This window comes from Leuresthes tenuis, unplaced genomic scaffold (assembly GCF_036924035.1).
Source record: "Leuresthes tenuis unplaced genomic scaffold, fLeuTen1.0.hap1 SCAF_11, whole genome shotgun sequence".
Taxonomy (NCBI): domain Eukaryota; kingdom Metazoa; phylum Chordata; class Actinopteri; order Atheriniformes; family Atherinopsidae; genus Leuresthes; species Leuresthes tenuis.
In genome coordinates, this window is record NW_027325365.1 from 22,591,524 (window position 1) to 22,615,388 (window position 23,865).

Genomic DNA, 23,865 nt, shown 5'->3' on the forward strand with positions numbered 1-23,865 from the left:
TAAAGATATCAAGTATGATCAATTAAAGCTGCGGCACTCAGTAAATCAGTTAACGAAAAGCATTCATTCTCATTATTTAGTTAAACATCAGAGGAAAGAAATTCAATGCTCGCTCATTTTTTATGCTTAATGGAATACTTTTGGACACTTTCTGCTCATTTCTGGGTTTTGAGTGTCAAATTAAATGTTGGAAGGTCGGTGGTTCGACTCCGGCTTCCCCGGGCCACATGTCGAAGCGTCCTTGAGCAAGACACTGAATTCCATGTTGCTTACCGATGCATCCATCGGTGTATGAATGAGCAGAAAGCAGTAGTTATGGCCTGAGACGCTCTGTATGAGTGTGAGTGAATGGGTGAATGTAGCATGTGGTGTTAAAGCACTTTGAGCAATAAAGGCATCACACAAGTACAGTCCATTTACCGTTTACTTTCATGGCGAATTTGTGCTAATTGAATAAAACTGAACGGAACTGAAGTGTTGCAAGTACAACAATCCAGGAATGACGATGGCACACAAAAACAGATTCTGGATAATGAAACAAGGACGTTTTTAAATTCTCTCTAAAGCTTCCATATTTTCCATAGAAACATTCAATTACAGACTTCTTAACAGCAGAAATTAGAAATGTAATATGCATTTGATGGATGTAAAAAAAAAATAAAAAGCTACATTTAACCTTTTTAACTTACTCATCAAACCTCAGGAACTGATTTGGGTCTTTCCTATAAAATTCTCACGTGGTAATGAATTCTAAACATTGCAGTAAAATGGACATTTTTAGGTAATGATGCTTAAATATAAGGCAGTATTAATTTGTAACCTACTTTTATAAATAATGGAAGAACAAAAGAGACATTTTGTTGAAAATTACATCTCCAGACGATATTATAGAGCTTATTTTACAAGGATGGAAATTCATGATATCTTACTGTTGTACATTAGTTCTGGCGAGGGAGCATGTGACTATCAATAGGAATCAGAACAAAATTAAAGATGAGTGTGATGCCTTACGTTTTGGTTGGTGTACCAGTAGAGGCAAGACTCTTTGAGGATAAACCAGTATTTCCTCCATTTTTGGGTGAAATAACCTTTAGCATCTTTCTTCTTCCACAGCCAGCCCTCACAGTCACCGTGGCCAAGGTCCTTACAGGAGATTCTTCTTCGACTGGCACTGGTGAGAGAACCTGGAGAGGATGACAGGGCCAAACATGAAACAGCCATGTCAGTCCTCAAAGTGGATGTTTTCATAATATTGAGAGCATATTACATCAGGGACACTGACGAGGTAAAGCAAACGATCAATTACAACGAGTTAAATAAAGAAGAAAACGGGAGTAAAAATGTTTTTTTTCTTCTTTTTTTATCTACTTTCATCTAATAGACTACATCTGGAATTTCCAAATACACAAAAAAAAACACCTGATGTCTGAGCTGATGCACTTTGGATTTTATTTAAAGCCTTGTCATCCTTTTGTAGCGACACACCACAGTGAACACTGTGAGACACGCTTTCAGTGTGAGATGTAATACCACGTAAAGCCAGTCTCACATGTCTGTTTATTCACATGTCCAAAGTGTGGTGAGATCCCAATTCAGGGGTAAAAATGTGACATGGAGACATAAGTGTGGGGTGTTGTTTTGTTTAGGGGAGCGCGACATGACAAAAACAGCCATACATGACTATTAACAAGTGTAAGCACTAGCCATGCATATCTTTCTAACCTTTGCCATGAACTTTTAACTACTAACTATTTGTGAGAGAGAACAAAGAAGAAAAGTAACACGACTGTTGAAAATGTGTCTAATCGGTCTTGATACAGCTTCCTCTTGTATTAGAGACAGTGGACTAATGCCATCCGCTTCTGTATGACCCGTATGTCCCCATGTACCAAGATGTCACCTGTGAGGAACTCTGATGCAGGGCGACACGTCAATCAATCAATCTTTATTTCTAAAGAGCTATTCAGACAAAAAAAAGCAACACAGTGTGCTTTACATAGCAAATAATATTAATAAAAGACGCCACTTTACTGGGGGAACCAGAACACCAGAGGTTTGAATAAAAAAAGAGTAAAAATGGATGAGATATAAAAAAAAAGATAAAAAACACTATAAGAATGGAATAGAAAAAACGGTATAAAAGACATGGGTAGAATATAAAAACAAGTTTATTACTAGTACAAAGATTGATATTTTCTAACAAAAACGGTGCTGCATCATATATGCTGGGGTGTATGGTCCTGCATGAGAGAAGGAGAAAACCCAAGAGACTTACCTTTACTTCTCTTTTTGGTTTTTGTTCTTAGAGAGGTGTAATGGAAAGACTAGAAGGGGGAGAAAAAAAGATGTTAGCTAAATCTATAATGAGACAGAAAACTGTCTGAGTAATTCCTGCACTGTGAAGTAGCCGGTTCATTCCCCATGTGTAACTAACTTTTTTAATTGAGTCAAGCATGCAGCAGAGAGGATTTCAGGCACAGTTATGCTGAAACCATTAGAGGCAGAAAATGACCTATAACCTATGATAGATAAGTGAAAATGTCCCCACTAAGTCACACGAAACTGAAACCTACTCATTTAATAACTTGAAAATAATGTAAGTTTTCAATCCTTCTCAGGAGCCAAATTTTGATCATACTGTTTTAAAGGGCATTTCTGATTGAATCAGTCCACTGTAGTCCAATTCTGCGTCCGTCTGGGAACCCATCAGCTATAATGTGATGACTATGCCTCAAGGGGGAACTGCCAATGTTTTGAGTCCTCCAGTGTAGCCTGCGGTTATTCTGACGTCCGGCCATCATTGCTTGAATGCAGATGAATTAAAAAAGCTAAGAAAAAGCTAAACCTCTATCTGATAAGAGCTAATGGTTCCAAGGTTTTGTTTCTGCCACAGCGTCCAGCCTTTCTCCACTCAAACACAAGTTATCAGTAGTACACTGAATGCAATCAGAAAGCAGAACGCTTTTGACACCAAAGATATCTGTTTATAGAGGTTTGTACTATTTTTTGACTGTACCCTCTTTACTCTTTTTTTCCAAGCTAAAGGAAAGATTTTTGCTAACAGCCAACCCCGCCAATGACATTCACACGGGATGGTTCATGGGCAACGTGTTGTGTAATGTAGCTAATCAAAAGTGCAAAGTTAGTGAAATGTACGTTATTTCAGCAAAGCGTCTAATTTTTTTATCTGGATTAATAAAGTCTTATTTTACCTATCGTCTGCCACACAGCAGTATCTAAAGTTTGCTAACGTTTGCTGGCATATTTTACAGGCATCACATCAAATAAGTCTGCAGGAGCATATCGTCTCATTTTTCTGTAAAGTGCCTTTAATGGCTTTTGAAGCACCACAGTTAGTTAAATATGCCTGCCACTTATCTATTTAGGTGTCTGTTTGCTGTCAGCCAAACTGAATCACTGTGTGCTACAACTCACAGTGCTTTTCAGAAAAGGTTAGGGCCAATGACTAAGACTGCCTCTGTGTCACAATAGCTTAAACATGGAAACCAGTCTGCCACATTTGACTGTTATCTTTCAATTAATTGTCACAGCCCTGAATAGATTCAGTCGCAGAAAATCTCCACCGTTCCTCCCAGTCTGTATGTTCAACTATTATTTATACACAATCGATAATGCAGTGGACGTGGTTGCTAGGAGATTGTCGAAGGAAGTGAAGTCTGTGCTGCTTCATTAACTGGAGTTGGAAATAGAATCGAAAGGTTTTCGAGACGCAGCATTATTTAATGCTACAACAACTACGATGTACTGATTTATGTTTAAAGCTCTCACACAACCTATGTGGCAGGGTCTTCTCCTACCTTTCTCATGGAAGCAGCTCCTGAGCTCCCTGAGCCTGAGTACCTGCAAGAGGATGGACCGGATATAATGCAAGCAGAAACATCTGTTGACATCTCATTCTACTGATAACAAGCATGTGGTCAATCTGTCAGCAACCACAAACTCACCTGTCTGTTGTGTCTGCTCTCAGTGTGTCCGCGCCTCGCTGATAGAAAAAAAAACAGAAAAAGACTTCATTGAATCATTTCTAATGGTATTGGTCATTTAACTTCTTGCACATTATATGTTCTCCTTGTGTGGGTGTATTTTTTATTCTTTTTTTTCCACATATGACCTAAAATTTGATAAAAATGACATAAAGGGGGGTGGAATGGTTTTGAAGATGGAGCACAAAACATTATTTTGACGTAGGTAAAGTTTTGTTGTTTGACTCATTCCACACACATGCTGAAGTTGATCCAAGGAGCAAAGAATGTAGCGTCTAAAATGAACAGAGAAAACCTACGAACCAAAAAGAGATTTTGCCTGTCATAATACTGTGTCATGCATTATTTGACTGGGATTAATATAATCCAGTTGCTCAAGTTCATCATAAAGAGATATCACGATATACAACTTAATTCTGAATCCGATCAATAAAAAAAAATAAAAAAACATTGATTGATTACTTTGTTTTGCACCCAAACTCATTGCTCTCATTCTAAAAACATCAACCGACAATGTCAAGAAGAAACAAGCAGATACTCGTAAACTGCTATGATTTCTTTGGCTAACAGCAATGATCACAGTCTCAGCTGACACACATAAAAACAGAGCACTGTAATCTTCACCAAGTTCACCAAACTGCAAATGGACTGCAATCATATTGTGCTTTTTTAGTTTAGTTGACCACTCAAAGCACTTTTACACCCGCATTCACACACACAGTCATACAGCACTTCTTACGGCTACGCAGTGGTTTTTTTTTTGTTGAGCGCTTTGAAGGCATCATGAGGTTCAGTGAGGTTCAGGTCCACCCTGACATGTGGCCTGTGGACTGAACCACTGACCTTCAGATTGGCAGATAGTCACTCTTACACCTGAGCTCCAGCTGTCTCACGTTAATGAGAACTGATGGATTTATTTATCTGGCAGAACATATATAGGTGGTAGGTGTATTTATATGAAGTAGCCAAACATTGAAAAGTAGTCAAAGCAAAATATGACTTAAAAGAAATGTCTGTCTCTTTTTACCGCATCGTACACTGCTAACTTACTATTACTACCTCTAACAAAGATATTTAAACTGCAATCCTTAAAATCGCTTTACATGACAAATTGTTGTTGAAAATCCACAACACCTCACGAGCAGGTAACACTGACAATACAGCAAAATTACTAGACTGCATTACGTGAGTCCATTTACAACTTAGCAGGGCTGTATGAGATGTGTAGCCACTCCTATTTCCAAAATCGAGTTTAAATGATGCAAAGGTTTGCTCATCATTTAAACCCCAAAGGAGATGACTGTAAGGCATGTTTCAGGGTGTAGTTCGGAAGCCAGCATCAGTAATGGCACATGGCAGCAGCCTGTGAAGACACCCTTAATCCTACAAAATATATATGAGTTTCACAGCAACGTGTGCTGCCATTAAAAATAGTCTTGTTGCTTATTTAAGCAAGGCAGGGCTAAACCACGTGAAGCATATCTCACTAAAGCAGCTCAGTCGTAAAAGCGTCTGGGTGCTCATCTGGCTGGCCCGCAGTCCAGATGTGTAGCCACTGAAAACAGCTGGCACATTCTGAGAAAAGAAAATACAGCAAAGGAGACGCTGAAATGTTTAGCAGCTAAAATCCTTCATCAAGCAAGGACAGGAAAACTTTACTTTCACTTCTCCAGCGATTGATCCCTTCAGCTCTCAAACGCAGATTGTTGCTGAAAAAGAGGTTATGCAACACAGCAGTAAACACGCTGCTCTGATTTTTTTAAGACACGCTGAATCTAATTTAAAATATCATTTAAAAAAAAAAAAAAACATTTTTAAAACTGCCAATTTTTATATTTGCTACATTTGATCTATACCACATTCAATGAAATATAAGATTTAAATGATTTCTTTATAGTATTTTCATGGTATTCTGTTCTTATTTACATTGCTAACTGCATTCAGTTGTCTCACAAGCCCCCAAAAAAGAAACAGCTCCATTACTGGCAGACTGTTCGGGGCTGATTACAGGCTTGATTTCCTGATGACTATAATTTACTTATGCCTGGTGGTACAAGAATTGTTGACTACCACCACAAATTGAATCATTTGTGAAGCCCTAAAATAATCCTCTCAGCACATTCAACTAAATTTGTTTGAGCTGCGTCTTCATTTGCAGTCGTTTGCACTTTGGATTCTTTTTTTTATTCCCCATTTTTTCCTTAAATGAATGTAAAATAGTACTTTTAGATAAACAAATGGGAGAACAGGAGCACAGGTCTGAGTCCACAAGGGACTGGGGCATCCTAAGCCACAGTGTGAAGGGATGATTGGGATCATTCCTTATTAGAAAGTGAGGCTCCGTTAATTTGTCCAGGGGACCATTATCTCATAATCCAACCACACTTTCGCAAATTTTGCAACACAAGCGTTGCTGCACGTTTGCTTTGCCACCGCTTTAAGCCTTGTTTGTCATACGGTTTTAGTCCACTTACAATGTGTCGGCTGTGTATAGTATTATTTTACAATGTGGTAAAATATGTAAGAAAGAGACACAAAACCTCACAAATCCTTTTGACATCCACCAGTAAGAAGAAAGGAAAAGGAAAATCCAGACAAAACAACAAACAGGAAACAAGTGTGTTGTCAAGGTCAGCATATGCTAGTTAGTGAAGAATAATCCAATTCATATACTGCCAAACAGATATGAGTCACCGCCACGAGAAACACGCAGCTGAGAAGGTTAGAGAGGGCTGGTGTGAGCTAAGCTGTTAGCGCTCCATACATGAGTGTGTGTGTGTGTGTGTGTGTTTGCTTGCTGCGTGATTTTAAGCACAGTCTGTCAGTCGCGCTTGTAATTGGTCTAGCTGATGCTGAGTCATACACCTACTCACAGGGATACGTGCATCTGGATGTGTGTGTGTGTGTGTGTGTGTGTGTGTGTGTGTGTGTGTGTGTGTGTGTGTGTGTGTGTGTATATGTGTGTGTGTGTGCAAATGTCTGCGTTTGTTCAGGATAAACTCCTATTTAGACTCAGGCGTGTTAGGATGAGTTAGGATGGCTACTCTGCATATAGATGTTCTCTTGTGTGGAAGCGTGTGTGTGTGTGTTTGTCTGTGGGAGAGGGAGAGGGAGAATATGTAAAAGCAACAAAGAGATGTGCCTCAGTGTCACTGTCCTTCTCATCATCTGAGATGCTGGCAGCTATACGATAACACTTACCATCCAGACTCTCCTTTGTTTCCTCTACTTGGCGCACACGCACACATTAAATCAACAGTGTGTGTGAATCTGCCAACATCATGACCTGTCCTCCAGCCACAAACAGTTCCCTTCAAACAGGACAAAATGTCTGCTCTGAGCACACTTTGTTTATAGGCAAGGACACCATATTAATATCCTACTCTGCCTTCCCTTGTCTCTGAGATTGTCACAGGTAACAGATCTCCGACGTCCAGACACTCAATGGTGTGCCATGAACTCATATAACATACTGTACATGCACATTAGATCATAAAAGCATTCACACTTCCAGGGCAGTCTAGGGACCTTGGCTCACAGCGGTTTCCCTTGCTCCAGATAAGTGGCAGAAAATGGGTGGTTGGGTGGTATATTAGATACACAAAGTTTTTCATCAACTCATCATCAACTCATCATCTCTGATTTTCTCCCATTGTCCAAAAACACGAATGCTAGGTATACTGGTCATTTTCAAGTGGCTGCAGGTCTGAATGTAAGCATCCTTGATTGTCTGCATCTTCATGTAAACCAAATGATGGATTTGCAACCTGTCCAGGGCATACCCCTCATCTTGCTTAGTGTTAGCTGGGATAGACTTCAGTGACCCTCAGGACAAAGCAGGTATTGGTAAAAGAAGTTACTGTACCCATTACCACTGTAACGTAGGTGCATGTTACCAGTAAAATGGCTAGAACCAGATACAAAGCCACATTGTGTGAAACGATTAACTAATTTCAAAGTCTCTATACATACAGGCAAAGGTTCAGGTGGCTGGTCAAGACGCAGGGTGGAGGACAGCATGGAAGGGCTGATGGGAAAGCTGGGGCTGCTGGGATTGCGGCTCTTGCGCCGAGAGCGTCTGGTGGAATCGCGTCGGCTCTCTCTGCCCTCGGGCTCCTCCTCAATCACCAGGATCTTGTCATCACTAAGGTATCGCAGCAGGGAGTTGTCTGAATCTGTGAGAAGGAAGAACAGAGAGGGGGTAGCACGGACATCAGAGGGTGGACAGGCTGAGTAAAACGGATAACAGCGAGGGAAAACCTCAGAGGGAAGAAGATAGCGTTGTGGAGTCAAGGGAGAACCCCAGAGTAGAAACGCTGAGGTTGAATAGACACTCGCAGATAAAAACCCAACAGAAAAAGGATAAAAGTGTCTCAGAGCTGCAGGATCCGATATGGATCGCAGCTGGGGACACACAGCTATAATCTGTTTGCAGTGATTATGTTGATTTGGAAGGCACAACTGCTCAATCTAGTTTGTCACGCAAACTTTTATTCCACCCTTGCTCCACACAGATAAAGCTTCCAAACTAACTTGTTTATTATCTATACATTAAAAAATGGAAAACTCTAAGGTGAAAAAGAGACAGGGAGAAAGGGAGAGAGAGGAAGAATGGCAGACCTCATAAATTAGGACTGGGCTTTAATATAATTCATAGACTTTCTGATGGTAGAGTGGAAGATCATCAGTTGAATACAGATCATGGCTCACTGCAAAATGGTAAGTTTGGTTAGAATGAGTCATATTTTCATCTCCAGAACAGCTGTACAAATGCTTTTTGTGTCTATTTATTGTTCTGTCAGATACATACCCAGCAAGATATGTATCCTCACACAACCACACCACCATGGATAACCAGAGGATGAGCTGAGATGCATTGAGCTGAGTATGGAGCAAAGCACGGCACCGGTTCGACCCGACTGCATTAAGTGTGGAAAAGGCTGCGTTTTCCAGGGTACGAATGTTTGTGCGAGTGTGTGTTTCTGTGTGTGTACCTCGGCTCCCTCTCTTGCCCGTGCTGGGTTCCTTGGCCTCGGCCATCCAGTTATATTCGGGAGGCATGGAAACAGGTCTGAGGTCACCTGGAAGCACCAATCACCAGTCAGAGAGTTGGCTATAAGGGGGGGGGGGGCGGTGACTGAGACACAGCGAGCGACACAGCTGGAGGGGTTGACAGGTGATACAAGGAGGAAGCGTGTGCAGGTAGGGGAGCACTCCTGAGGGACTATGACAACTTGCAAGAGGCGCATCAAGGGCTGCCCAATTCGACAGTTTGGGTTTTTTTTTCTTGTTATTATGCAGTCTTACATCTTGTTTGTGACTGTGCCTGAAATCACTGAACAAATGGTCTGTCGGTCTGTCATTTTATTGGAATGTCTGTATTCCGTGTTTATCAATAGAAATCAAAAGCTGCAACTGTTGACACAAAATTGCGTTGATGAATTGTCCAAAATAAAAGGAGTCTCTGGGGAAAAAAGGATGCGAGTCCAAGTAAAGGTGCCAACATTGCAGCGCCTCAAATGGTCACTAGAGGTGTCTCCAAAAATGAACAGAGCACCGTGTTGAAGTGCCTGAATTCACTGCAGAAATAGACATGTTTACTGCCTGGTGCAGCTCATTTTCCATTCATAACGACAGCAGTACACCCGATAAAATTGTAGAGGTGTGTGAGTCAGTTTTTTCCCAAACGTGGCGACGACCAAGCGAGACTCTCCAGGTTTCATCTGTCAGAATGGTGCCTATATTCATTTTTTAACTCCACACCCAGATCTGAGAGTATTGCTCTCTCTTTGGTGAACTACAATTGGAATTGGACAATATTTGTCCAAAATCCAATACAGTGTCACCAAGCAGAAACTTTACCTGAAGAATGAATCCTATTTGATTTTTCCCTGATTCTTCCAGCATACATCTGGAATAAGGTTCTTTACTTTGCTGGATGTTCACTGGTCGTTTGACAGTTACTTTTTTTTAAAAACTGGCTTTGTTTTGTGCATCAAAAGATTTTTGTAGAGGACTTTTTTTCCCCCTGAAACATCATTGTGTTTGAACTGCTCCTTTATTTGTCTTCAGCAGATTTTTAGCAGACAGCGTTCTGGTCTTAGTTGGCAGAACTCTTTTTTTAGGCATCAGAAGTAAACATCAGGGATCTGGGTATAATTATGTTTGCATGTATATTCATGAGGGGGAATAAGGAGGTTGGATGTTCAGTACCGTAACCCTTGTCCTGTACATCAGATGGTACTGTAGTCCCTTGATAGACTGACAGAAAGGTGCATTACAGGAAGCTCTGGAAGCTGTCTTGGAAAGAGAGTGAAAACAGGTGGTGGGGGCAAACAGGGAGCTGGAGTGTGTTTGGACTGAATGTTCAGCATGTGAATTTGTTTGTGTTTGGGATGTGTGTAAGCTGGATATAGACATAGGGAAGCAGAGCCATGAAGCAAGTGATGAGCAAACAGGTGAAGAGGAGTTCTGAGAAAACGGTGAAAAGAAAAGACGGAGCTGGTGGGAGTGAACATGCAGCTCTATTAAAGGCAGGGTCAGAGCCATTACTGCTCCACTCATTACCATGGGTTGGAGTCTTGTCCCGCCGCCGCACTCCCGTATTGCGGCCCCTGTCGTAGTCAGGTCCCGGCGGTCCATCTCCCTCCAGCAGCGAGAAGTACTGACCACTGTCCTGGTCCAGGTAGTAGCTGACTGCCTCTGAACCTTTGGAGCCAGACTGGGAGCTCACGCTGTAGCGACTGATGTCGTCACATGACATTAGACCCATCTCCTCCCTGCAGAGAGCAGAGCTGTCATCATCAATGTCATCAGCAGCATCATAATAATCAACATAATGGTCATCAGCAGAATCTCTTAGTGTGAGTCTGACCTGGTGCTATAGAGTCCAGAGACAGGGGAGAGGATGTAGACATCCTGCATGCTCGGGGCATCCATTTTGGACATGCCCAAAGTTCCGCCGGGTGTGGGGGAAGTGCTGGTGGGGCTGGTCGGGATCGGCTGAAGTGAGAAAATGGAAAGAAAGAGCGAGAGAGAGAATTACTCTTTTTATTCAAGTCTTTTCACTGTGACTTACAGTTGGAGGATGATGAGCGACCTGAGTATACAACCTACAGAATCTGAGCTTTTCACCTTCCTCTGATTCACAGAAAAATAAACAAGCACACATTTTACAGTATTTTCCAACATAATGGAACCTTTTACGATAACTTCTCTGTACCGTAGCTTGAACATAACACTGTTATGAATATTTTGTCTGATTTTATATGTTATGTCAGACTCTCCAGGCCATGTTCAATCGCTTCACTATTCTGTCATTTTGTCTCAATCTGCCTCCCCTCAACGCCAGCTTCGCCATGTCTGTTCCCATGACAACCCCTCCTCTCCAATACTTTCCTTGCTTTTTTCTCCCACTTTCAGCCCTCCCTCCATCTGGGGCTACAGGAGAAGGATGGAGGAAAGCTAGCATTGTCTCCTACGTCTGCTTGACACAAGGACACACATTTATTTGTCACAAGATTCTTTGTAAAGACAGGATACTGCCCTTCTGCTGCCACAGAGTCAAATTTCAAACAATTTCTCATTTTTTTCCCTTTCGAAACAGTTGATATGATAAATGCTAAGCTTATGCCGTTAAATTCCCCCAGAGTAAAAGGAGTCCTTATGGTATGCCTGAGGATTTTAAAACATTTTAGAGACAGCATGTGGACAGAATGGATAAATAGACACAGAGCCAGAATGAAGGCAAGGCAGGCAGTGTTCTCATTAAGGAAGCCCACTGTTTCATCATTTCATCAGCAGTGCATTAATCAAATTCATTTCATATTCCAAACTTTCCATCCTCTCTCTCTCTGTCCTGCCCCTCACCACCTCTATCCCCAGGCCTCGTCTCTTTCATCCGCTCTTTTGCCTTCCACAGTCCTCCTCTCATGAAGGCAGCTTACAGTAAGATGGCTTTGGCATAAATAATGAAGACCGGGTGGAAGGAGACCAATGTGAGAGCGAAAAGGGGGGGGGTAAAATAGGGCAAAAAAGAGAAACAGAGCGAAGGACAGAAAGGGATGGAGCTGTGCAATGTGGTGACTGGAGAAAACAGTAATTTAGTGATTACAGCCCACTGCTCCCTGCATGGAAAGGAAGGTGAGGGGGTTCGGGGATAGAAGCAGAGAGTGATGGGACTGCCACAGCAGGCAAAATTCCAGTCTGTTCAAACAGCACTTAAACTATTTGACCCCTGCAGTGCCCACTCCAAACTACCTTAAAAAATCTACCACTCAAACCCCCATTGAACAAATTTTACAGCTGCATATGAAAACTTATTTACTCATGTGCATACACTCTAATAACATCATATCGTCACAATGGAGAGACAGTTTACAGTCAAGCTCAATGTGAAACTGAATTAAATGAGCTCGACCAAATTCTCTGTGAAAAACCTGTGACACCACAGTAAAAGTCACTCAAACATCAGTTCCCACAAGCTACAAACAGATAAACACTTGCATCTCAGTATTAAGCAGAGATCTATACATGACCAATTTGTTATATAGGCATATTTGTGAGCTAAGATTCTAAACACAAACTTTAACTTTTAGCATAGGTGCAGCTGCTATAGATAATACAGAAAATAGCCACAATGGCCAGCAAAATCCACTTAAATGTTCATTCAGCTTACAGCACAAACATGTACTGAGGATGGTCAGTCTCAAGTCATGATGTAGTTAATAAGGATAAACATTCAGTGAAATCAATTTGAAAACAAACATTACGTCTTTCAATGATAGCTTTACATTTTGTGAAAAATGACTTACTGCTACGAGCTACTTAAGAAGACTGATTCTTCTCTCAAATCTATGCACTGAATATGAGGCTACAGCCCGAAACCACGAGTTTAGCTTCAGCTGTTCCCCTCTGTTTTAAGTCTTTAGGCTAAAGTTAGCTAATTGGCTTCTGTTCAACAAATAAAAAGAAAACAAGCACATTACCCATAATGGTAAACTGTGCTTTTAGACATATACTTGAAAGGAATACTGATCATCACAGCAAATTATTTGGTCAGGCACCAAACAGTTTCTCTTTAAAAGTGTTCAAGTAAAAGTCTGCATTGAAAATGTAACTTGCAGCCAGACTAAGCCGAATGTTCAGAATGTTTTAGGCTGCATTGTTGCACAGCGTCTGTAGATGATGACGGTATGAGGACTTTAAAGCTAATCTTCTCCCTGGCTACTGTTCTCTGTGCTGCACACACACACACAGTTCACACTCCATTGACTGAATGGGGGCTTTCACATGAAATGAGACCATGCAGCCCCCTCCAATGGGGTCGTGTGAAGGAGTACAAAAGTGTTGACATGTTTATTTCCCCTGGCCTAACAATACGAAATTTATGTGTAATGTTACAAGTGTACTGAAGGTTGCTTACTGTGAGAATACCCTGAAACTGTGTCCTGCTTATCCAAAACTGTGCCTAAGTTGGTGCCAATACGTGCGTTAAGTCATGTAAAGTGCCACTGGACAGTCGTATCTGCAGTGGAAATTGCTGTATGTTCCCTTTTGGAATATTACCAACTTTTTACCAGTTTTTACATGAAAAAGGTCTTTGCATGGCATGACTCAAGATTGTAGAGTGTGAATGTGTCCTTCATCATGTTTGCGACTGTTGAAAACACACCATTCAAGCTATTTGCTGAGTAAAAGATGCCCTCCTGCAAGAATTCTTTTGTTTTGTCCAATTCCGTAAAACACACAAGCACTTGTCCACTTTCGGACTAACACACCTCTGGGTAGAACAGCAGTGTTTGATGTAGTTCCTTCTCATCCAGACAAGAAAATCCAGCAAATGGTTCGTTACTGTAGAGGTCAAAGCTAATTACTACAACCTCTGGAGTGACAACCAGATGCATCCTTTGTGATATTTACTGGGAGAAGTGTGGATCTGGGATTAGGAACCACTGCTGTAGCACCTAATAGCTGCAAAACAAATGATGAATTATGTTTTATTTCTCAGATTAATGGCTTTGTTCATTAACTGGCTGCAATTTCTGTTCTTCTTTCTGAAGAGGAGGATGAGCCAAATTTGAATGCTACATACTAAGTGACTACTTAGTTTGCCTTTATGATAAGTAAAAGTATCACTGGGTGAAAATGTCAGTAAATTGCTGTTCACAGTTGGAAACAAACTGCGCTCTGGATGTAGGCTGGTGCGCATGTTTATCTGCATGTGGGATGGACAACTTCTGATTCTTGTCACTCTGCTACCAGGAGTGACCCCTCAGTGTGATGGCATGGATCTGTACTCTTCAGATCAGGCCGCTGTGACAGTGATTGAAAGTTTTCAAACCCAGATACTGGTGAACATGTGCCTGCCTTCATCAAAGGCATTTCCGACCATGAACAGCGATTTTACCTGCCCTGATAACGACGTTTTCATCCGGTGTATGTCACTGGTGTTAGTATCTGTACTTAAGATATAAAAAGTAAAAGCCATAAGAAAAATGTACCTAGGCACCACTTCTTGACTTTACTCCACTACTTCTCAAAACTCAGCTTCTTGAATCCTTCAACATTTCCAGCAAGACATTATGTATCTTATATAAATATGTGGTGGAGACAGTAATTTTGCTTTGCAGCCATCAGACTGATGAACAAGGCTGGCTCTGTGCTGTGGACTGTTCTGGAGCCCCCAGAACTGATTACACGAAAAATGATGCAGCATAAGCTGCGTGAGTTTAGTTGAGTGTATTCAGTCAGAGGCTACTTCAGCTTCACTGCAAGAAGGACCAGTGCAGGAGGTCATTCCTTCCTTTAACAATAGCCTTCCGCAATGACTCTTTAACTACACATTGTCATTATCAATCTATAATTAATACTGCAACAGTACAATTACCCGTTGAAGATTGATAAAGTATAATTTTTCCATCATTATATCTATCATATGTTATACCGCTAAGTTATTATCTTTCACTCATTTGTGTAAAATCAGATTTGAATCAATGCTGATTATTCATTCTCCTATTCATTGACTGGTTTATGAAAATCCTTAAAGTACAGCAAAATGTCATCACAAGTGCTCAAAACAATTATGTATCATCTGACTGATTAATTTACTATCTTCCCTTGTCGCTGTATAAGTTATTTAGAAATTTAGTTTAACACCACATGTAAGCTACCTCAAATCTGTACCAAAGTGCATTCCTTAAGAAAATGTTTATAGTTGTGTTAAACTACTGTTCACCAGCCGACAACTTCCTCTGCCATCAAGCCAAATGTCTTAAAAGCTGAGCCTCAAACTCCATCCACAATGAATAAACCCTCAAGTATGTCAGCTCCTTCTTTTACAGCTCTTACAGATGTGAGGATATTCCTTATTAGGAAAAAATGAGTTCCCATTGTTCAGTTTGACTTAAAAGTACAAAAGCTTGAAGTGTATTCATCTTTGAAATGATATCATAGATTTCAAAGTGCAGCTGCTACAGTGTCTGCACATTTTCTCCAAAAATAGGCCAAAACAGTGCACTGTGATTATAAAATACAATATCCGCTTATGCATTCAGTGCCAATTCTTGTTGCCTAAAATAGCAGGTGTTTACGTAGAGTGATGAATTATGAGTGTGTGAGAGATTTGTGAAGGCAGGATCACGGGCAATGTGTGGCTCATGAGTAACTGGTGAAGTGAGCTGTTATGTGGATGCTGATGAGGCCTTTGGTAACAGAAGAAACACAAGAAATGACTGCCCATGTACATTTTATGGCTGCACAGCAGGCAGTCGTGCATCATCACAGTAATCCTCATCCTCTTTGTTAAAATCAGCGCATTGCTTTTACTTCATCCTCCAGTAGACAAAACAGACACACATGTAAACACACGCACACAGAGCGGGATGAAGATATGTAATCATTTAGTGGAATTAAAAAAGGTTGCCATGGAGGGATTTTGGAGCCGAGATCCCATGATAATTCTTAGAGATAAACTGTTTCCTTTGTGTGTAGTCAGTTACAATCCAGCTGAATGTTTGCCACATTTGTGCTAAAATGCACAGACGTAAAAATTCGCATTCCAAAACTGGGCTTAATGGTATGAGTGTGCGTGTGTTTTCTGTGTGTAGTGTGCAAGTACGGGATGAATCGAAAGTGTACAGAGTGCACTGACCCAGTTCTTTGGCCTCTCTAAGGAGCGATGGGACTGATAACAGAAAACATCTCTCCACATGCGCGCATAAACTTGCATCGGAACATGCTTCCACTCACAGATGGACAAGCATGGTACAGCCATGCTTAGCAATTTGCGTGCACCCGTCCTACCACACATCACACACACGCACACATACGCTGACAAACAAGCTGTTTAGCAAGATATTTTGGATTCAGGGAATTATCTCCAGTATTTGCTGAGTAGTGGCTCTTGTTTCAGCTGCCTGTAGTTGCTTATGAATAATTAAGAGCACCAGTTTATATGAGAGCGAACAAAACTGAAACACTCGTTCCTTCTATTCTCCTGCAAATATCTCTGCGCTGTGATCTGGACGCTCATTTGCGTCTTAGCGATCCATCAGAGAAGCATTCCCACTATCCCCTACAGTTGAACATCACAAATATAACAATAAGCTGGAAAACTCGGGTGATAAGAAAGGAGCAACGTGGAACCAAGAAGAGTCCCCCAGCTTGTTCGAGACAAAGACGATGTGTTTTAATATTGTGTATGCTATTACAGCACCCATTACAGAAAGATTCATCTCTCACATGAGTGCACCCTTGCATGTGTATGACCAATTTCCGTGCATAGCAAGATGGTATTGGTGGAGAGAATGAAAGATAAGATGAAAAAAAGCGAGAAAAAAAAGCCAAAGAGCAGCTGTGCACTAAAGACGGATCAAAGCATGCATGTCGCATGTAAATGAACTGGCTTGATGCAAAGTTAAAAATAGCAGCCACGGAACAAAGGAGACCGACATGACAGTCAGTGCTTCCCAAAGCACTGAGGCAGCATCAGACTAACCCTCACTTCACCCCTCTGTCCGTCTCGGCACAACTTGTTCCCTCTGTGCAACGAAACTGTAAAGTCTGGGATATGAGTGACAGATTTACTGAGTATCAACCTTTAAGTGAAACGTGTACACTCTTTCTGAGCTGCAAGCCTTCAAACAAGTATTCCATCTTTAAGATCTACAGTATATTAAAAATTGAGATGTTCTCTGGGGCAAAGGTTGAGTGACTCACAGCCTCAGCAAAGTAAAGTCTCAGTAAATATGAATGTGAGTGGGAGTGCGGATGGACCCTTAGGTGACCTGGTACAGCCCCGCAGTATACACTGACTCTTTAGCAGAAGGTGCGGGCCATATTACAGCATCTACACTCTTCATCAAAGTGTTGTATAGATTTAATTAAGAAGTTTCTCCAGTCCACTATCACAAGTTAGAGTTACTGCTATCTAAAAATCTGCTATTTGTGTGCATAAATTCCCTTAGCTACCAACACACTGGCACTTGGCACTATGACTGGCAATAAAAAATTTTGTTTGGTTGAACTGTCAACGAGGGGGTTTAATGCAACAGCTATTAAGTAGATGATTTTCTTTTGAAACTCTGTCACCCTCCCAAAACCAGCCCCTGCTTGTTCCTGCAGGGAATTATCAACTATAATCAAATTCAAAGAATTTTTCACCTCTAGTGGTCGTGAGAGTAAATACTTGTGTGTTCAATCTATTAAGAGGAAAGTGGCATAGTAAATGTAATTATTTAAGTCCTAATCATGATATTTACATTTGGAACCCCTAAACTAGTAATCCTATTGTCTAAACCGAACAAGGGTCAGCAAATAAATGACACTGTTTTGTTGTGACACATTGTATTGATGTGTCACCAACACAATGCAAAATGGCATCTATTAAAAGGCCCATGGTATTTTTTCCATGGTTTCTGGGATATGTGAAGTGTTAAAACAATGCATTATTACTCTAAATGTCTCACAAAGAGGTCCCACTATCCAATAATCTCAAAACTCTTGCTAAAAAGACTTTTTTTCAGCAAACTGATCACTATCACGCCATAGTTCCCAGATTTCCTTGCATGGTCCCATTTTCCAAGAAGTGCACAACCATGAGAACTACAGCACTGGAGCATGGACATCGTCCAAGGTGACCATGATAAAAAACGCTTTCACACGCGAGACTGAAGCTGAAAGTTGAGGCTACTCAAACTCTAAAAGGGCACGAGTCTGAACTACAAACAGTAAGTAAAACTGTTTCAAATGTCTGCGCTGAGCGGGTATTTGGAATAAGAATGCATTTTAGTGCAAACATCATGGTTACACTGAATGAAAAGGCAGTTAGGGGGCAAACAGTAGTTTGTGTTGATACATTTGTTCAGTGGAAAAATAGAAGTATCCATTCGTTGCCTCTACAACTGCTCAGAAACATGAAATTACTCACACAAGCAATTATAGTTTGCATTTACCATACCTCATGCACTTTGTTTATCTGGTGCAAAGGAGAAACAATTAGTAACTTAGTCTGGGATAATGACATGCTCAAAAATGGGTCAAAAGTTATTTTGTTATTCATGAGTTGTTGTCACTCCCCACTACCTTGGCAAGCCTCCAGGAAATCGACAAATCAGAAGAGACGAGCCAAATTCTCATGTTCTTCGGAGGATTCTTCACCCAGGATACAGCTCTCCCTCATCATGAAATAATTACAAACTGTTTGGAATTATGATGGTAGAAAGCTAATCTCGAGGAAGATTAAGAATCAAATGACTGGAAATTGACGTGCCTGTTCCATTTTAAGGTGACAGTGGCACTGTAAAAAGCACGTATTTTTTAGCCCTAACCACAATCATTTTCTAAGCCAAACCAAGTCGTATATATCACTACCCCTAACCATCCATGGCTAAAGTTACTGTCTAAAGAAATAACAGAAGTGTTTTAAGTTCCATGTTGGAAGCCTTACAAACGAAACTGAGCCATCCAAGACCTACTTCAATTAATTAAGCTCGTGTTCATGTATTGTGCTGGAGTCTACCTGCAGGCCCAGTGGTTTCCAGCGGACATTCCTGAGCAGAGCAGGTGTGGAGCTCAGGGTGTTCTGAGGCCTTTTCTTCAGCGTGAGGATGACTCCACAGGGGTCTTCTCTGAGAGCATTCACCAGGTTCTTCAGCTGCCATCCAACCTGAGGAACACACATACCAGGTTACAAAAACAATTCAAACTCATAGGCCTGACCATGATTAATGACGTAATTACCTTTTTTTGTTTATTCAGTGAGCCTTTTATTGTATAAGCACCATAACATTATAGCAATACAAAAACACCTTCTGAAGAAGAGGTGGGTGGAAGCTTAAGATAACTGTTTGGTTGCGGCAACTCTTCAAGGACCATGCACCACAGTGAGCAATGAGCAGTGGTCTTAAAACTGTGTCACAACAAAATAAATGGTCAGTCAGTACTGTTACACTCTATGTCAGAGGGAGATGAAAAAAGAGCTCAGAAGGAGTGCTGACTGCAGCGTTTCCTCGTAGTTCCGGCCATCCTGTCTCCAGAGCTCACAGCACTCGTCAGGCCATTGATTGGCAACATTGGTCTCAGTTACTGGAAGTGTCCGCAGAGGCCACTACACACACACACATACACACACACACAGATTTGCTCTGACCTTGTGACATAATGATGACCAGCCTGTGTTAGCCTGTAGCGGCCCGTTTGTTGTTTTCTGTGGCCCAGTTCAGAGCTCTGAATTCAATAAGAGCTCGTTGGCAACGAGAGCCTGGATCGAAGTAAGTTGATGCTGTACAGTATGTTCTGTCCTGCACTCTCAAACCAAAAAGGGGGGAAAGCAAGGACACATTCTCCGGGACTGCAATTCTTCATTTGCGATGTGATTTATGAATTCAAGTCATTCAACTGTGTGTCACCAACTAGTGTCAGAACTAGCTGAGAACAACGCATTATGCACAGCAACACGATCACTGGAAGAGGCTGGACAGCGCTATGTCTGTGACTGATTTAAAGAAATACAATGTTCCATTGTTTGATCCAATGACAATGTAGCCAACATTTAAAGCAAACATAAAGCCAACTTTGACCAGCCTAGTTTAGAGCTGCTCTGTTATGCAAATACAGAGAGAAACAGGGAGACACCCACCAAAGTATTAACAGTATAAACTGCTGCTGTAGAGATTTCTAAAATCCCTGGGGTCTTCATTATTTTCCCAGATGCTATTACCGCCACATAATTATGTTGCCTCTTCAAACAATCAGCTTGCTATTTGAGCAAATTCCACATTTTACTTCAGAGAAGTCGCTGAGCTAAAAAACTGCAAGTCCTGTTTTGAAGTGGGTCTCAAACAACGCTCGTGCATATCCAGGAAGGCAGTGTTGTTGTTCAATACGTGGGACAGGACCTACACCATGATTCTATAATTTAATGGAATTTGTTCATTCAATATTCACAGTAATCTCATTTCTAAATTGAGAGCCTGACTAGATAAACGTATAAGCTGTGATGTTGAGTTTTCTGTGCATCCATCTCACTTCCTCACTAGCTCTATTTTGGATTGAACAGGGAACAATGTTGACTAGAGACTTCCCTCTGCTGCTGCTGCTCTCCCCCCATCTTCCCTCCTTTTCTTTTTATCTGCTCTTTACTTCCTCCTCCTTCTTTGCCCCACTCTCCCAGCTCTGCCTCATCTTAGCCTCCCATGACCACTGCAGCTCTGTTTCCCGCCACACACAGACGCACACACCTCTGTTTCCCCCTGCTTATCTGCTCCCCCAGAGTGAGGGATCAGAGTGGTGAGGGGTCTAGCTGTGGGAGTAATAGAGGACTGAAGCTGAGAGCCTGGCAGGGTGCGATCTGCACTGTCACCCCGAGGACAGAGGAGAGATAACACACACCTCCGTCATGAATCAATCAAACACAGCTACACAGAACATACATGCATGCTTTTGCATGAGCGGCACCTGCGTAGATGTACAAGGAAATACTTGTACAAAAAGCACACAAAAGGTATATCTACGTGCAGTCACAAACCTTTTTCCTCCCCTCAAGAATTTCAAATAAACCCTGGAACAAAGTGTTTGTGCCAGAGCTCAAACACTTTCAAGCTATAGAAAGCATAGTGAATCACATGCCTCTCAAAAGGCACTGCTCCATTTAAAATGGCTGCCCATTTTAGTGCTTCCCTCTGATGTTAAACGCAGAAATGCAGTCAATGAACATGGGTTCATATTTCAAATAAGACTCCTCCTTCAAGGGTTTATAACAACAATGGGAGCAAATTTCAGAAAGCTAACAATCCACTGGACTGAACAGTCTTGTAATTATCGTCCTATAATGTGGTCTTTCCACGATGCCCAATTAGCCTACATAGCAATAAAGAGATGGAACAGGGCGTTCCATGGTGGCAGCAGAGGTGGTGGTGATAGATAATCATGTGCGCTGATGCCTCCTCAAGATATCACAGAGTGGAGAACAGTTTGCAGTATGTGTGTGAAAGTACATGTCCCGGCTCATGTTGGCAGCTTTTAAACTCACCACTGTCTGGTGGTTGACTTGGATCACCTCATCCCCCGCGTGGATCTTCTTACACTGGTCTGCTGGAGACTGCAGAGGGGGAAATTGGAGCAGAGAAAAGGATGATGGGAACATATTTGGTAGATGCTGAGGCAGTGGATTCACTGTCACGATAGAACATGAGACCATAAATTGCGGTTGATGGAGTGTAAAGCTTCCAACTGAGAGAAACAAAAACTCACATTCTCTGTGGTTCCAGTGATAACATGAAGACCATCGTATGTTGATTTGATATACATCCCCTGAAACGCAAACACATACAGACAGAGGGGGAGGATTAAAAAGCAGAGTACATGGAGAAATATCTCATTCCTGTGTTTTGCATGTGTCTGTATGGCTTTGTTTGTGGGCTAGAGATTCATATTTACAACAAAATCGACTTCATATTCAGATCGGTGACAGTTTAGAGGAATAGCTAACATGAGGGTGTTGTTTAAAGATCCTCCGAAATACCTTGTCCCGCTCCTTGTCATAAGAACATGTTTTTCTATTGGCAGTGGGAAAAGCTGTTGTTCGATGTGCCGAATGTTTTCAGTGTGTGACAGGTTTGAACCAGTTTAGGACCTGGACTTTTTTTTTTCCATCAGAGCCATGTTGCTGAATCTTGTTTACTAGCAGAGTTTTAACTTGGATTTGATGGTGCAGAGACAAACTTCACTAGTAATGGTTTTCAGATGTGTTCCTTAGTCAATGCAGCTCCACAGGAGATTCAAGTCTGTTTTTAATGCATTTCTGCCCAAGGGCCCCATTCCATTTAGATTTTGGGCCCCCCATTTTTACTGCTGAAAGACAACAACAACTCTGAGAAGCTATTCTTTTCTCGACCATGTTAAAAAACTGCGAGCACTAATTTAATTCGATGTGATATGATCCACCAGGTTTTTTTTGTTTGCTTTTTAGCATAACACAACATATTTTGCTGCCCATCTCAAAACTTTCTTGAAAATTTCTTATTTCTTATTATTTTTTTGAAAACTTAAGAAAATAATCATTAAAATGCAATTTCTGAAGATATAATTGTGACTTTTTTTTTATTTGCCCCAGATTATTTAAAGGTTCATTCATTATAGGGCCAATCTGGCAGGCTGCTAACACAACACTGGATTATCATGAGCAGATGTAACAAGCTCGTCAGCAAACAGTTGCCTATTGACTCACCCTAATAGTCACATAGTGCAATCATCCAGACCAGGCTATGTAACTAATCAATTATCCAATGTGGCTAACTTGCAAACCCTATTCCCAGAAAAGTTAAGAAGTTTTCGAAAACGCACCCAAAATTAAATCAAATATTTGTTCATTTCAATTAAACGTTCTTTAACAGACACAAATATTCATAGAAAACAACAAACTATTTTAAAAAGTATAGATATATATAATATTTTAAAAAATATAAACAAATATAGAATCCAATACCAGAAACACACTCAAAAGAAGTTGCGAAAGAGGAAAGGAAAAACCGAAAAGTTTTGAAAATATACACACGTCACCGTCCTGTAAGTTTAATAGATGACAGGTGAGGGTGTCAGGATTGGGTATAAAAGGAGCAGCCACCAAAAAGCTTAGGGGGTGGTTGAATAGTCAAAAAGGTTAGCTTTTACAGCCTTTCCTAAGTTCTGAAAACATCATGAGATAAACAAAAAAGACGGTCAGAGAAATTTGCAAGAACTCAGTGGTGAAACAATAGCTTTCAAGAAGGGTTTGACTAAGCTCCAAAGCAATGTGCTAAAATGACGTCTTAGTGGGACCATCACTGCAAGCAAGCCCTTTGTTTTACAAAATGAACAATTTGAGCGCCTTTAGGCAGCTTTGTTTTCTGTGTTTATGTGTGTGAAATCTCAAGTGTGTCCTTACCAGCCCTTCGTTGGGCATGATGCTGGTAAGATGGACCACCTCCAGATGGGCTGACTGAGAGACCAGAGAGTCTGAGGATAGAGAGATGATGTGGTCGCATATCCCTGCTAAGGTCTTACACTGGAGACAGAGTTCGAGGTGATGAGAAGAGAAACAAAATGAAGGGAGGAGAGGAAGAGACACAAAAAGAGAAAGACAGAGAGTTATTGAGATTGGTTTTGATCCACAAGGGATGCTGTGACCTAGCTGGAGGAGGTGAGAAAGACATCATTTCATCAGATTGTTCCACATCACCACTTCCATCACTCCAACACACAAACTGTTTCCTGTCACAGCCTGTCCAAAGGCATGCCCACAAGACACCTTCACAGACAGAACAATACATCACAGATACCAGCCAGCCCGAGGTGCACCCATGACATGTTGTAACGTCTCACT

At 41.3% G+C, this 23,865-nt stretch overlaps 1 protein-coding gene across 2 annotated transcripts in view; it reads right to left on the reverse strand.

The window, feature by feature from the left end:
• LOC140318332 (connector enhancer of kinase suppressor of ras 2) overlaps window positions 1-23,865 on the reverse strand; it is a 59,861-nt gene that overhangs the window by 9,310 nt on the left and 26,686 nt on the right. The window contains exons 6-17 of one of the 2 annotated variants that reach the window (XM_072396108.1): window positions 23,428-23,547; window positions 21,756-21,815; window positions 21,535-21,603; window positions 19,024-19,170; window positions 10,879-11,006; window positions 10,572-10,783; window positions 8,999-9,085; window positions 7,977-8,179; window positions 3,966-4,003; window positions 3,819-3,861; window positions 2,276-2,324; window positions 1,012-1,184 (exon numbers count right to left, since the gene is read on the reverse strand). In XM_072396108.1, coding sequence (XP_072252209.1) covers window positions 1,012-1,184; window positions 2,276-2,324; window positions 3,819-3,861; window positions 3,966-4,003; window positions 7,977-8,179; window positions 8,999-9,085; window positions 10,572-10,783; window positions 10,879-11,006; window positions 19,024-19,170; window positions 21,535-21,603; window positions 21,756-21,815; window positions 23,428-23,547 — 1,329 coding nt within the window. The remainder of the gene's footprint in view (window positions 1-1,011; window positions 1,185-2,275; window positions 2,325-3,818; window positions 3,862-3,965; window positions 4,004-7,976; window positions 8,180-8,998; window positions 9,086-10,571; window positions 10,784-10,878; window positions 11,007-19,023; window positions 19,171-21,534; window positions 21,604-21,755; window positions 21,816-23,427; window positions 23,548-23,865) is intronic. The other variant, XM_072396109.1, reaches the window with a different exon arrangement.